Source organism: Oncorhynchus kisutch, linkage group LG3 (assembly GCF_002021735.2).
Source record: "Oncorhynchus kisutch isolate 150728-3 linkage group LG3, Okis_V2, whole genome shotgun sequence".
Taxonomy (NCBI): Eukaryota; Metazoa; Chordata; class Actinopteri; order Salmoniformes; family Salmonidae; genus Oncorhynchus; species Oncorhynchus kisutch.
The window spans coordinates 11807088-11823316 of NC_034176.2; the positions used below are offsets into that span (position 1 = coordinate 11807088).

The 16229-nt window shown below is 40.4% G+C and overlaps 1 protein-coding gene and 1 pseudogene across 6 annotated transcripts in view; both read left to right on the forward strand.

Annotated features, from left to right (window-relative positions):
* Positions 1-10562: 10562 nt before the first annotated feature.
* On the forward strand, positions 10563-10713 carry LOC116372005 (uncharacterized; annotated as a pseudogene).
* Positions 10714-11964: 1251 nt separating this feature from the next.
* The window catches only part of dmxl1 (Dmx like 1), a 53322-nt gene continuing 49057 nt past the window's right edge, over positions 11965-16229 (forward strand). For 4 of the 6 annotated variants that reach the window (XM_020467627.2, XM_020467673.2, XM_020467652.2 and 1 more), the window contains exons 1-3: positions 11970-12246; positions 13164-13366; positions 13761-13886. In XM_020467627.2, coding sequence (XP_020323216.1) covers positions 13280-13366; positions 13761-13886 — 213 coding nt within the window. In that variant the 5' untranslated portion in view covers positions 11970-12246; positions 13164-13279. Of the gene's footprint in view, positions 12247-12640; positions 12773-13163; positions 13367-13760; positions 13887-16229 lie in introns of those variants that run through there. The other 2 variants (XR_004207916.1, XM_020467635.2) reach the window with 2 other exon arrangements.

A 16229-nucleotide genomic window follows, 5' to 3' on the forward strand; every position in this document is an offset into this window, starting at 1 on the left:
TTTATTTGTCATTATGTGTCATTAAGGTTTGGCCTTCTCAGATATTTCTGTGGGCATTCTCTTGTTTGAAGGCTTGCATTTTTGTTCCTTGAACATCAAAGGATGGGCACACTGAAACAAGCACATTTTGACATTGCCCTCCCTCCTGTCTCTTACGCAGTAATTACAGCTCGGAAAAGACAACATTATTACCCATCAAGTCTGGATATAATAACACTACAAAACACTTTAAAGAGGAGGGAAAATAAAAGCCATGGATTATGTATTAGGAATTGTTCGACCTCTCCAAAGCTAATGGGAGCATTTGTATGTCAACCATAAAGAAGATTAACAATACCTTTAATAATATATTCTAGCTTGCTGTACTTCTCATACAATCATACAACTGTTAATTGGGCCAATGGTCTTTGGGGAAACCCCATTATGAACAACTTCCATAAAAAAACGTTTTTCCATGAGAGAGTTATGGTTGTTACAAAATGAATATTCCATTAAGCATTGCATTTGTTTAGAAAGCCTTGACTGTTTTGTAAAGCTAGGAAGTTCTCCTCACTGAAGTACTGTCATGTTTCAACACTGCCCTCTTGTGCATGATGTTTAACATGCAAATGTACACAATAAAAATGCTTTCAATGTGCTCTTCATTTTTTTGTTGTCAGACATGATAATTATACTGTTGGAACATTCATTTATATAACAAAATTAGATCTTTGCTCACAAATGTGCTTTGTGTACGAAGGTGTATTGTGACAAACTAAACCGAGCCAGATCAACAAGAACCATGGTCAACAAACAGACAGACATGGTCAACAAACAGACAGACATGGTCAACAAACAGACAGACATGGTAAACAAACAGACAGACGTGGTCAACAAACAGACATGGTCAACAAACAGACGTGGTCAACAAACAGACGTGGTCAACAAACAGACGTGGTCAACAAACAGACATGGTCAACAAACAGACATGGTCAACAAACAGACGTGGTCAACAAACAGACAAGGTCAACAAACAGACGTGGTCAACAAACAGACGTGGTCAACAAGCAGACATGGTCAACAAACAGACGTGGTAAAAAAACAGACATGGTCAACAAACAGACGTGGTAAAAAAACAGACATGGTCAACAAACAGACGTGGTCAACAAACAGACATGGTCAACAAACAGACGTGGTCAACAAACAGACATGGTCAACAAACAAACAGACATGGTCAACAAACAGACAGACATGGTCAACAAACAGACAGACATGGTCAACAAACAAACAGACATGGTCAACAAACAGACAGACATGGTCAACAAACAGACAGACATGGTCAACAAACAGACATGGTCAACAAACAGACATGGTCAACAAGCAGACATGGTCAACAAACAGACAGACATGGTCAACAAGCAGACAGACATGGTCAACAAACAAACAGACATGGTCAACAAGCAGATAGCACAATACATCTAACACATCCTGCTACTTACTGCTTCCCCTACAAATACAAGTCTATTACTTTCTGTTGTTTTTGTATGTATGTTCTTAATTAATACATTGCACATCCATGATCCCTGTACACTGCACACTCCAGAATAATGAATCACCAGTCTTCTTATACATCCCTATATACCCCAACTGTCCTCCTTGATACTTGTTAAGCAGGTCAATTGAGTATGAGGTTTTAAACCTGTTGGACCTGAGGAACTTGAAGAACAAAATGATGTCATGATTGATGGTCAACCCCATTTAGTCCTTGGTGTGCCATATGGAAAGTACAGGTGAGATAACTCATGCTGGTGCTACACAGTTTGTACACACAGACCAAGGTGGATTACTAGCTGTACTAGCTGAGCTCAATCAGCAAGGAACCAATGGTACCAGTTAGATGACAGGTGGGTTAAATGTCCACTGTCCAGCTGTTGCATTTTGGCATGTAGGATGTAGGGTTGGATGGTGTTGAAAGCGAAGGAGAAATCTATAAAGAGACTCTGGCGTTAGTCTTTGATCGATCTGTCTGTTTGAGGATCAGGTGCTGGCTGAACTCATTTCTGTAAGCAAATTGGTATGGGTCCAGCTTCATTTCCACTGTGGCAAGTAAGTGATGTTGAATCACAAATCTCTCCAATGTTTTTTTTATCAGCACTGAGGCTACTTGGACCATGTGTTTGGGATGGAGATGATGTGTGATCTTTTCAATGGAGGATATCTGGCAGATGGGTTGCCAGACAGATGATAGACGCGTCAGCGGCAACTATGAAATATAGTGATAGATGTCTTTAAAAACTAGTCTATTGACGCACCGGTGCATCAATCTAAGTAGCATAATTTTAAAAAATCCCCATCAAAATCTGTCAGTTTAAGCTAGAGATATCTGGGCTGCGTCTCAACCCACTGCCTTCTGCATCTGCAGTGGAAGGTGGCCGAACTACAGAGATGTTTGTCTGTGGAAGGATGAGACTCTCACAAACACGATGGTCGTCTCCGTTTTGTTCTACGACCCCCACCAAGTGTCACGGGACTCGTCTGAAGGTAACCAGTAGTGGTTTATAAAATGAATGGAAGTACGGAGGTAGTTTAGTGCCAACAAAAATAAGGGGTTAAATATGTGAGCTTTCTTATGTATCATAGATACAGGACAGACACTTCCAACCCTTATTCCTTATGATTTATTTGTTGGATGTCTTCACCATTTCTGAATGTGTTATTCAATGTGTTTCTATTGGCTATAGTAGTAAAGGACAAATTCAATATTTTATCAAATCATTTTTTTTAGATATATTTTTTGTATACCAATAGGGGTCCTACAATTCTAAATCAAATTGCTAAATGATCCATGTTAAGACCATCTTAAAACAATTCCATATGTCAGCTTAGAACCGCCACCCAACCACCCACCAACGGCTTAGACTCTTAAGATATAAAATCATCTTTAAAAAAAAATGTATATCTTATTGCAACTGCAATTCTTTGCCATGTCAAAATAGAATATCTATTTTTGCAGAAGTCTGATCCGTGCACTCACTAACAAAGTTAGCCACCAGTGAGGCCTAAGAGAATTACATTTTATTCCCAAAAAACAAGTTCTTATGCAGATTACCTGACATAACACACTTGGGGCACAGCTTTTCTCTAGCATTTTCCAGTCAGCGTGTTTCTATTCAAAGCCGTATTCAATGGGGGGGGGGGGGGGTACTATCATGTACACACAGATAATGTGACATGTTTATACTGAGGGAGACTAAACCTGTGGTGTGTGCAGGCCCGTAGCTACACATGAGGACACAGGTCGTTTAAAAATAAATACATTTAAACATAGTTTTTTTTGGTAGGAATTCTTGCCGTGTGTGTGTGTGTGTGTGTTCTAAGCAATGTAATATTTAGTGTGAGGCATGGACTGCATCTTTAATGACGTTGTGACCTACTTCTGGTCAGCACAGTCAACAGTTTCACCAACTGCCGTAGAAAACAATATATCCCTAAACCATCTTAATGTCAATGACATGTCAGACTTTTCATTATTCAGGAGACTGTCTGTCCCACTTATCTCTGCACTATTTAGCTGACCTTGAAATGACGTTCGATGCATTTCCACTGTGACGTTAGCCTTGACAATGAAGGCAGGCATACTGTCATTATGACAATACACAGGGATTAATAAAGCGATTCTTGACCAAATATCCCTGCGGGGACACACGTGGTAATAACACCAGACGGCCTGATAATACCACGAACCCACAACCTAGAGGGCTTCCAGGTGGGTGGGTGGGGGGGTATTGGAACAGTGACAATTTTGTGTTGTTGTTTTGGCTCTGTACTCCAGCACTTTGGATTGTAAATGATTCAATGATATGATGTTAATATGCAGACTGTCATCTTTAATTTGAGGGTATTTTCATCCATATCGGGTGAACCGTTAAGAAATTATAGTACTTTTTGTACATTGTCCCACTTTTTAGGGGACCAAAAGTATTGGGTCAAATTCACTTATATGTGTATTGAAGTAGTCAAAAGTTGAGTATTTGGTCCCATATTCATAGCACACAATGATTACATCAAGCTTGTGACTCTCCATCTGTTGGATGGATTTGCTGTTTGTTTTGGTTGTGTTTCAGATTATTTTGTTCCCAATAGAAAATTATTGGTAAATAATGCATTATGTCATTTTTGAGTTTTATTTATTGTAAATAAGAACAGAATATGTATCTAAACACTTCTAAATGAATGTGGATGCTACAATAATTAAGGATAGTCCTGAATGAGTCACAAGCTTGATGTAACCATTGTGTCAAGATGTCAATCATTGTTCCTGTACTCAAGAAAGCGAAGGTAATTTAACTAAATTACTATCTCCCCAAAGCACTCACTTCTGTCATCATGAAGTGCTTTGAGAGGCTAATTAAGGATCATATCACCTCCACCTTACCCGACACCCTAGACCCATTACAATTTGCATACCGCCCCAACAGATCCACAGATGACGCAATCGCCATTGATTGCACACTTCCCTATCCCATCTACATTTGTAAGAATGCTGTTCTTCCACTACAGCACAGCCTTCAACACCATAGTGGGAAGAGGTCTGTCCACGATAGGGCGTTGCTTTGCCTTCTTGACATCTCTGTTGACCAGACAGGTCCTACAGGCCCTGGTTTTGTCGCACCTGGACTAATACCCAGCTGTGTGGTCATGTGCGGAAAAGACATAGGTAAATTGCAGTTGGTCCAGAACCAAGCAGCACGTATCACACTTAGATGTACAGTGGCAAGAAAAAGTATGTGAACCATTTGGAATTACCTGGATTTCTGCATAAATTGGTCATCAAATTTGATCTGATCTTCATCTAAGTCACAACAATAGACAAACACAGTCTGCTTAAACTAATAACACAGAAATGATTGTAGGTTTCTTGTCTATATTGATACATCATTTAAACATTCACAGTGTAGTTTGGAAAAAGTATGTAAACCCCGAGGCTAATGACTTCTCCAAAAGCTAATTGGAGTCAGCTAACCTGGAGTCCAATCAATGAGACGAGATTGGAGATGTTGGATAGAGCTGCCTTACCCTATAAAAAACACTATTCACAAGAAGAATTGCCTGATGTGAACCATGCCTCAAACTAAAGAGATTAAGAATTGTTGACCTGCATAAAGCTGGAAAGGGTTACAAAAGTATCTCTAAAAGCCTTGATGATCGTCAGTCCACAGTAAGGCAAATTGTCTATAAATTGAAAAAGTTCAGCACTGTTGCTACTCTCCCCAGGAGTGGCCATCCTGCAAAGATGACTGCAAGAGCACAGTGCAGAATGCTCAATGAAGTTAAGAAGAATCCTAGAGAGTCACTTAAAGACTTACAGAAATCTCTGGAACACGCTAACATCTCTGTTGACGAGTCTGCCGTCCAAAGAAAACCATTGCCGCAAGCCTGAAGTTTGCAAAAGTGTACCGGGACAGAAAAAAGGAACACACAACACCATGTGTGGAGGAAAAAAGGCACAGCACACCAACATCAAAACCTCATCCCAACTGTAAAGTATGGTGGAGGGAGCATCATGGTTTGGGGCTGCTTTGCTGCCTCAGGGCCTGGACAGCTTACTATCATCGATGGAAAAATGTATTCCCAAGTTTATCAAGACATTTTGCAGGAGAATGTTAGGCTGTCTGCAAATTGACGCTCAACGGAAGTTGGGTGACGCAACAGGACAACGACCCAAAACACAGAAGTAAATCAACAGAATGGCTTCAACAGAAGAAAATACGCCTTCTGGAGTGGCCGAGTCAGAGTCCTGACCTCAACCCGATTGAGATGCTGTGGCATGACCTCAAGAGAGCAGTTCACACCAGACATCCCAAGAATATTGCTGAACTGAAACAGTTTTGTAAAGAGGAATGGTCCAAAATTCCTCCTGACCGTTGTGCAGGTCTGATTCACAACTACAGAAAACGTTTGGTTGAGGTTATTGCTGCCAAAGGAGGGTCAATCAGTTATTGAAACCAAAGGTTCACATACTTTTCCCACCCTGCACTGTGAATGTTTACACGGTGTGTTCAATAAAGACATGAAAATGTATAATTGTTTGTGTGTTATTAGTTTAAGCAGATTGTGGTTGTCTACTGTTGTGACCTAGATGAAGGTCAGAACATTTTATGACCAATTTATGCAGAATTCCAGGTATTTCCAAAGGGTTCACATACTTTTTCTTGCCAATGGACATGGAGGGAAAGTGTCAGTGTAACGGCTTTCTTCCGTCTAAGGAGAGGAGGACCAAAATGCAGCGTGGTTAGAGTTCATGTTTTTTAATAAGAAAAACTAAACATGAACACAAATACAAAATAACAAATGTGGCAAAACCGAAACAGTCCTATCTGGTGCAGAGAACACAAAGACAGGAAACAACCACCCACAAATCCCAACACAAAACAGGCTACCTAAATATGGTTCCCAATCAGAGACAATGACTAACACCTGCCTCTGATTGAGAACTATATCAGGCCAAACATAGAAATAAACAAACTAGACACACAACATAGAATGCCCACCCAGCTCACGTCCTGACCAACACTAAAACAAGGAAAACACACAAGAACTATGGTCAGAACGTGACAGTCAGTAACATGCATATCAGTCTCTGCTGGCTCAAACTTGAAGAGAGATTGACTGCATCGCTATTGGTCTTTGTGCGGGGTGTTGTGTTGAAGGTACCCAAACTTTCTGTTCAAGTAGTTGGCACAAGGTTCAGACACTCATCGGTAAAACACAAGACATGCAGCCAGTCTCTTCACAGTCCCCAGGTCCAGAACAGAGGCTGGGAAACGCAAAGTACTAAATAGAGCCATGCCCATGACAACATGCCACCCTAGGTAACTCAAGCTAGAAAAACAATCAGTTTAAAAAAACAGATAAAACAACACCTTACTGCAGAAAGGGGTCTGTGAAGAGACACAGTCATTTTATATATATTGTATTGTAATGTGCACTGTACTATGTATTAGACCTACATATTGTGTGTATGTACTGATATATAGGCTATGTGTGATGTTTTAAATGTATGTATTTCAGTCCTTGACTAATAATGTTCTGCACTAAGTATTATGTCATGTTTCATGTGGACCCCAGAAAGTGTAGCTGATGCTTGTGCAGCGGGGATCCTATTAAATACCAAATAGTACCCTCCAAGCTCATCACTAAGCTCGGGGCCCTGGATCTGAACCCCGCCCTGTGCAACTGGGTCCTGGACTTTCTGATGGGCTGACCCCAGGTGGTGAAGGTAGGCAACAACCCGGGGGCCCCACAAGGGTGTGTGCTCAGCCCCCTCCTGTACTCCCTGTTTACCCATGACTGCCTGGCCACGCACATCTCCAACTCAATCATCAAGTTTGCTGACGGCACAACAGTGGTAGTCCCGATTACCAACAATGATGAGACAGCCTACAGGGAGGAGGTGAGGGCCCTGGCGGAGTGGTACCAGGAAAATAACCTCTCTGGACTTCAGGAAACAGCAGAGAGAGAACGCCACCATCCGCATTGACGGGGCCGCAGTGGAGAGTGTGAAAAGCTTCAAGTCCCTCGGCATGCACATCACTGACAACCTGAAATGGTCTATACACCCAGACAGTGTGGTGAAGAAGGCATAACAGTGCCTCTTCAACGTCAGGATGCTGTAGAAATTCGGCTTGGTCCCTAAGACCCTCACCAATTTCTACAGATGCACCATTGAGAGCATCCTGTCGGGCTGTATCACTGCCTGGTACGGTAATTGAACTGTCACAGGGCTCTCCAGAGGGTGGTGCGGTCACAGCCCAATCCACATCGGGGGCACACTGCCTGCCCTCCAGGACATCTACACCCGGTGTCACAGGAACTCAGAAGTTTACATACACTCAATTAGTATTTGGTAGCATTACCTTTAAATTATTTAACTTGGGTCAAATGTTTCGGGTAGACTTCCACAAGCTTCCCATAATAAGTTGGGTGAATTTTGGCCCATTCCTCCTGACAGAGCTGGTGTAACTGAGTCAGGTTTGTAGGCCTCCTTGCTCGCACACGCCTTTTCAGTTCTGCCCACAAATTTTCTATAGGATTGAGGTCAGGGCTTTGTGATGACCACTCCAATACCTTGACTTTGTTGTATGCTTGGGGTCATTGTCCATCTGGAAGACCCATTTGCGACCAAGCTTTAACTTCCTGACTGATGTCTTGAGATGTTGCTTCAATATATCCATATAATTTTCCTCCCTCATGCAGCCATCTATTTTGTGAAGTGCACCAGTCCCTCCTGCAGCAGAGCATCCCCACAACATGATGCTGCCACCCCCGTGCGTCACGGTTGGGATGGTGTTCTTCGGCTTGCAAGGCTCTCCCTTTTTCCTCCAAACATAACAATGGTCCTTATGGCCAAACAGTTCTATTTTTGTTTCATCAAACCAGAGGACATTTCTCCAAAAAGTATGATCTTTGTCCCCATGTGCAGTTGCAAACCGTAGTCTGGCTTTTTTATAGCGGGTTTGTAGCAATGGCTTCTTCCTCGCTGAGCGGTCATTCAGGTTATGCCAATATAGGACTCGTTTTACTGTAGATATAGATACTTTTGTACCTGTTTCCTCCAGCATCTTCACAGGGTCCTTTGCTGTTGTTCTGGGATTGATTTGCACTTTTCGCACCAAAGTATGTTCATCTCTAGGAGACAGAACACAACTCCTTCCTGAGCAGTATGTCAAGTTCTCCCTAGGAGAGGTGGGTGTGGAGTCAGGTGCAGGAAAGAGCTAATTGCAAGAAAGGGTGTTTATTTACATGTCCAAAGAACAGGAACAGGACCACAACAGTAGCTACAAAACGACAGGAACGCAGTCCAGAAAAACACCTGTTCAACAGAACAAACAAAAACGCAACCCAAACAAAATGGCAGCTACATGAACAATCCCGCACAAAACCAAGAGGGTAGGGTAAGATTAAATACCCCCACTAATAACCTAAACTAGACACAGGTGAACAACAAGACAGACAAAACCAAACGAAAAAGAAAAGGGATCGTGGCAGCTAGTAGACCGGCGACGACGAGTGCCGAGCGCCGCCCGAACAGGGAGAGGAGCCACCTTCGGTGGAATTCGTGACACAGTATGACGACTGCGTGGTCCCATGGTGTTAAAACTTGCGTACTATTGTTTGTACAGATTAAAGTGGTACCTTCAGGCGTTTGGAAATTGCTCCCAAGAATGAAAACAATAAACAACAGTAAACACAATTGTGGGAAAAATTACTTGTGTCATGCACAAAACTATAGTGTGTTAATAAGAAATTTGTGGAGTGGTTGAAAAACGAGTTTTAATGACTCCAACCTAAGTGTATGTAAACTAGTTTTAATGACTCCAACCTAAGTGTATGTAAACTAGTTTTAATGACTCCAACCTAAGTGTATGTAAACTAGTTTTAATGACTCCAACCTAAGTGTATGTAAACGAGTTTTAATGACTTCAACCTAAGTGTATGTAAACTAGTTTTAATGACTCCAACCTAAGTGTATGTAAACTAGTTTTAATGACTCCAACCTAAGTGTATGTAAACTAGTTTTAATGACTCCAACCTAAGTGTACGTAAACTAGTTTTAATGACTCCAACCTAAGTGTACGTAAACTTCTGACTTCAAACGTATAAACTGTATTCTAGTCAAGGCTCATCCAATGTAACTACTGCTGTACACAGCTTTTCTATTCATATGCTGCCCAAACAGTCTATTTCACAGCATTACATACATACATAATATATATACATTTCACAGCATTATATACATTATATACATACATTCCAGACTCATTCTGATATTTATTCATTTCTTTATTTACATTTTTTGGATGTATCTGTATTGTTTTGCATTGTTAGGTATTACTGCACTGTCGGACGTAGAAACATAAGCATTTTGCTGCCGTTGCGATAACATTTGCAAAATTGTATTTAATTTGAAAACTATAATTTTTATATAATGTATATTCAGTCCTTGCATGCATAGCTCTGTCTATGAATTTGAGAGAGGTTACATTTCTCCAGGCCCGTCTCTCAGCTTTGGACTAACAGAGGTGAGGTAAATGCTTTGTTATTATTTCAATGAACTCTTCTAGATTTAAAGGTATAATCTGCCATATTTACAATGGTCATTTCAACATACAGGACATGTACAGTACCAGTCAAAAGTTTTGGACACACCTTCTCATTCAAGGGTTTTTCTTTTTTTTTTTTTATATTTTCTACATTGGTTTTAACCGAATCATAACGCAAAATGGAGTTATGTTTTGTTTCTAAATAGTGTTTTTGTTAACAAACCATTTATATGCCTATTCCGCATTTACAGCAAACCAAGTTGCAAGGCTGATGTTTGTCTTAAATAAGAATAAAGGAGTGAAATATTTCCCTTAAAAAAAGGTCCTACATGTAAAATGTTCCTGCATGATATTTGTTCCTGCAAGAATTCTCTTTTTTAATTTAAATTTTTTTTACTTCTGAAGGTTGTCCCACAGAAAAATGCACTCAAAATCCTGTAGGACTTGTCGTAAGGGTTGAAAGAGGTAATAAAACATGATAAACTTACCTGGCATGTGAGATTCCTTGATCACCCAGGACAAGGCTCGACCATTGCACTCAGGCCGTGCTGACTTCTGTCAATTAAAAAAAAGTGGGAATCTCGACTGCATAATTTTTGGTAGTGGGTGACTGCGTCTAAGCTCTCCCTTGATAAAAGAAATTAAAACATTTAATGTTCATACAAATTATAGGCCCAGATCAGCATCATTGATTTACCCATCGCTGTCAGCAGTGAGGAGGAGAGTCCGAGGAAAAGAGAAAATTAAAGAACTGTACAGAATTCTTGCCTCTGCGGGTGCTCTTGAGCCAAAAGGGGTCTGTCCCCTAAATGGACAGAAATATTGTCCAGAAATGACCTTTTTGGACATAAAGAGTACAACTCCCTTGTTGTTTTTTATCATTATTGGGGAATGGGGAATGACATGGGAATTGGACCCAATACACTGCATGCTATTTTAGTTGACTGTGTGAGGGCCAGCATTGTTATTTTTTAAATTTAACTAGACAAGTCAGTTAAGAACAAATTATTATTTACAATGACAGCATACACCGGCCAAACTCTGAAAACACTGGGCCAATTGTGAACTGCCCTATGGGTCTCCCAATCAAAGGCGGTTGTGATACAGCCGGGAATCAAACCAGGGTGTCTAGTGATGCCTTGAACACTGAGACGCAGTGCCTTAGACTGCTGTGACACTCGGGAGCCCCAAGTTATGAAGGCATGAGGATATTGAATGGTGTAGCAAGTAAGGAATTATAATTTAGAATACTGGACATGAACCTTCTTCTGATGGTCTAAAGGTCAGCTATTTTGGTCAGGGAGTTGGTCAACCATGGTTTGCCAGTTCTGTGATAAGAAATTGTGTAAAATAATGTACTTTAAGAATGTATTTGCACCATATGTTTGTTAGTATTAACTGACAATATGCCAGCATTCCATTCAAACAATGCAGTCAATACACAGCCATACACTGGCTGAAATCAGCTGATGGTAAGACTGATATTTTATCATATAATAGCACTCACAGCTTTCCAAGACAACACAATTTGAGACATTTATGATCTGTTTACATATATTTTAGAGACTACTTATACATACAATTTGTATAAAACCTATATAAACTGTATTTATAATTATATGACACGATTTTAGGTTGACAATAATTCTATTACACAATTTCTGATAAATCACAGGCCTTACTTTTATTTTCCTGTGGAAGAAACATCTGGATTATGTTGTACAATTGACTAGGTATCTCCCTTTACCTAGACTGGTTAGGATTTCTCCCTGACCAATATGGCTGCCATTTTCAATCCATTCTGAAACTTCGAGAGTTTATCATAAGCACCTCTCTCTCCGTATGTAGAGGGCATCCGTAAAGGGCAAACATATTCCGCAAACAGCATCGTCATTGATGAAATCACGCACCATCAATTACTACAATGACCACAATCCATAGCACGGTTTCATGACCGTCACACGGGAGAGGAGCGCCACTAGCTAACTCTATACCACAGCTAGCTAAATGGTTTAACGTGTGTATTTAGCATATTATTTGAAATTGTCCGTTATCTTACAAGAAGAATAGCTAACAACCAACGTGACTGAATGACAGACTGCTTGCTAGCAGTCATATGATAGCAGGTCGCAATGCATTCATGAGTCAAACCAAACGACGAGAAGTAAGTGCATTTTGACACTAGGCTAGCTACATTTGTAACGTTACATTTCGGATTTCGCCCAATAGTGTTCTATACTGTAACGTAATATTTTGTATCGAAACTGCAGCTAACTAGTTCATTTAGTTGACGATAACTAGCTAGTAAGCCTGTAGAGACGCAACAACATGGCTAGTTAGGTAGCTTAGCTATGGGAAACATCTGTAATCTATATATTAGTTACTGACTCCCGATGTGTCCCAAAGCTAGGTAGCATGCTCGTGTCTTTGCTAGCTAGCTAGTTGGTTGTTGCGTGAATGGACTTGATAGTTGACCACTTGCTTATTTATAGCTATATCTTTAAAAAAAATCACAATGATAGACAATATGTTGCTTTTATTTAGCTAAATGGGTTGCTATCTGTCATCTATTTCCGAGTGATGGTGTCACGTGAGTTGGCACACGGAACTTGCTCACCTCTTTCCAGTTTAGAAACGATTGTTATGCCGGTGTCCGTTCTAGTTTGCGGGCCAAACACCTCTACATTCAGGTTGGTTTTCCATGTAGGAGCGATGATTTCATGGGATGAGGGTTGTAAATTATCCAATGCACTTATGGGCTAATGTCTCAACATTGTCATTAGCTAACTAACTAGCTGTAATCTTTAGCTACAGCTAGCTACCTGCTACTGCTAGTTTGCTGTCATTGGCAAGCTAGGTATGTAGTCATTTTTGTTTACTTGCTAATCTAGTAATATTGTACTGTACCAAGTTATCAACCCAGCGTTAGTTGTCTCACTAACTGACATGTCTGGTGATGTTTGCCACTGAAGATTGTCTTGCTGAGAATATGACATTGAGTGCGATGGCTACAAGTTACCTAGCTAGTGTCTTAACTGTCAGTAGCACAACTAACAACGGACATGTTTCTCTTTCTCACAGGGGAACTGACTTTATGATTTGAAGCACAATGACCACGTCATTGCATTGGTTTCTCATGAATTTGTCCTGGATCAAGGCCACATTGTGAGGGCAGGAAGACAGCGTTACAAAGGACCATGAATCTTCACCAAGTCCTTACTGGGGCCGTCAACCCAGGGGACAATTGTTTTTCTGTAGGTAGCATAAACAACCAACCATTCACGGTAAGATATTTCAGACAGTCAGTCTCCCTACATTTTAAGCATGCTTTGGGAGTGCTCCGTGCTAGTCCAGCAGCACTGTTCAGAGAAGAGAATCTGATACTATACCCACAGTCTTTCACTGAGCCGATCAATATCAGACTATTTTTGTGCCTGTCCTCTAGTGCAAGCAAAAGTTACATTGTGCTGTTTATGCCGTGTTGACAGTCTGCATTTTGTCCGTATATTTATTCATGGAATTAGTATGCATACTACAGATATCATCTGCTTGTCAGTGTCATGCAATGCAAAGTCATACTAGAAGTTCAACTTTCATTAAATCACACTTGACAGTTCTTTGTGATTATTGTCCTAAATGAGTGACATTCCTCCCTCATCCCACCCTCTCATGTGATAGGCATATGCCTCTGGCTGTGACGTTGTGATTTTGGGCAGTGACTTTGAAAGGCTACAGATCATCCCAGGAGCGAAGCATGGGAACATCCAGGTGGGCTGTGTGGACAGCTCACTACAGGGAGGCCAGGTAAGAGACATTGTTTCTTGTGTTACTTGTCTGGTGTAGTTACTGCAACTTATAGGCAATGCTGTTTGGCGAAGAACCAGTTGAGTTTGCATGCTACTATGACCCTATTTGTATATCCATGTCATATTGTTTACATGGCCGTTGCTTTGTATCAATATTGACCATCAATTTGTTATAGGCTATATTGTAGCTAAACCTTGAGCAATATTGAGCATTTATTTGCTATATTGTTTCTAAGCAGCAAAATGTGTGAATTATGATGCAATATTACAAATGCAATAGATATCACAATATTTCAGAAAAAGGAAATGAAGAAAGAGAAACAAACTTAGCCAGCCAATACATGGTGGGAAAATGTTGTATGTTGTGACTCAGGCTCACGAGTCACTACCCATGACATGTAGCTCTCCTGACTGTTGGAATATTGTCCTTATTAGACACAACCTGTATTATCTAAGGAAGTTAGCCTATAGTTATTTTTGTGCCTGACTATGGACTACCTCGTTTTCGATCAACCAGTAACTTTCAGAGTTAGAAAGAGGCCAATATACTTGATTCCTATGTGTTAATTATTGGGTCTGGTGCATATTTCAAATTATGCTAAGTAGACATTTAGCTTGTGGTAAAATGCTTAACCCTTTACACTCATGGGAATTGGCCTATATGATAAGTTGAAATGTTTCTTACAGAATAAATATGAAAAGCATATGCATAACCATGGTAGCAATTGACAGGGAACAGTTTGAAGATTGTGGGAAGATTATTCGACCAAAATTGAGGACACAACTGACACGAGACTGAATCTGAACATTACACTGATTTTATGTGCATTTTACATTTAATGTACTTTTCGCCGCGTTTGTTGATAAATCATAATGTACTCTGGTTACTTTCAGTAACATGATAAGAATATTTATGGAAAATGTGGGATAGATGCCACATAAAACCATAAAATTCTCTCTCCCATTCTCTCTTTCCTCTCTCCTTTCTTTTCTTTCTTCTCTCTCTCTCTATTTTTATTTATTTACTCCAAAGAAAAGTCTTCAACTATTTTTGTTGTTGTTTACTCTCCAAGCATGCCGTTGAACTAGAGCAAGCACACTTGTAGTTGTTTTGTTTGGAACTCGACCCTGCATCGCCGCCATCACACAATTACTGTTTACGTAATCCAAGAACGCCCGTTATAAATCGCAATCTGGGTCAAGCGGGCATCATTTTGAAAGCTTGTTCTGTTGTCAACAGGACTAGCATGACGGTGTTAGGCTTTCACATTGCCATTCATAGAAAGTAGTCATGAGTGCATTCAGGTGCTTGAGAGGATCAAGTCTGTATCAGCGCAGTCCCTTTTATAGTGCAAATAGCTTGCTCTACTTACTCATTCATCGCTAGAGCTGTCTGCGCTGCATTAGCTCCCTAGTCCCCACATGCTGCACAGAAGTTAACTTGAATAATGCAACACGTTATGTTGAAATGTTGAAACTGTTCGTTACTGTCTGCAAAAACAATGTCCATACAGGCTAGAACACTTACAATGCAAGACGATGCAGGTAGCTTCCAGCTTTAATTGTAAGCTGACTTTCCTTGTTAGTTTACAGTTGAATTCACGACCCTAGTACTATGTTTGTGATAATATGCAAACCATAATGCCAAAAATAGCTGATTTCAAAGTTGACCCTCCAACATTTTATTAATTCACTTTGTCTCCTTGCCACCAAAAACTCATTCAGTTCTTCATCTTCCTTTACCAAATCAGATTCCACAACCACATTCTGCCTAACAAATTGTCATTCATTTCTTATACAGGCACACTTAGAAAATAAGAGATTGCTTATCCTATAGAAAGGGTTGGTTGTCTAGCAACATTTGACGCGTGCGCAATTATGGGGCAAATCAGACGCGGTTGGCTTAGATTGATGACATGTAAACTGTATTTCGTCGCCAATGTTTATTGAACACGTAAATACATTTGCACAATGAGCACTTGTTGTGAAATACCTCTTTACAGTTGTTGTTAGTTAGTGAATTTGACCCATATTAGCATAGACCTGAGGTCAGTCAAAATAAGACATGGTATGAAGAACAAGCTGAAACGATTCCCCACATGGCAGTTTCTTGTCGTTCACGCCATCCAGAATCTCAACAACACCCGGACTTCTGCCCCATAGAAACGTGTGCATTGTTTCTGTGACGTTGGCAGCTAACCCATCTATGCAAATATTGTTAATCAGCACAATAAAGTAGTAAGTTATCTTATCAGTTGCCAATAAAATAGTCCTAAATGGAAGGGATTGTCATTTGTAGCCCAATGGAATCAGCTAAAACAAGCTCAATCAAATCAAAGTT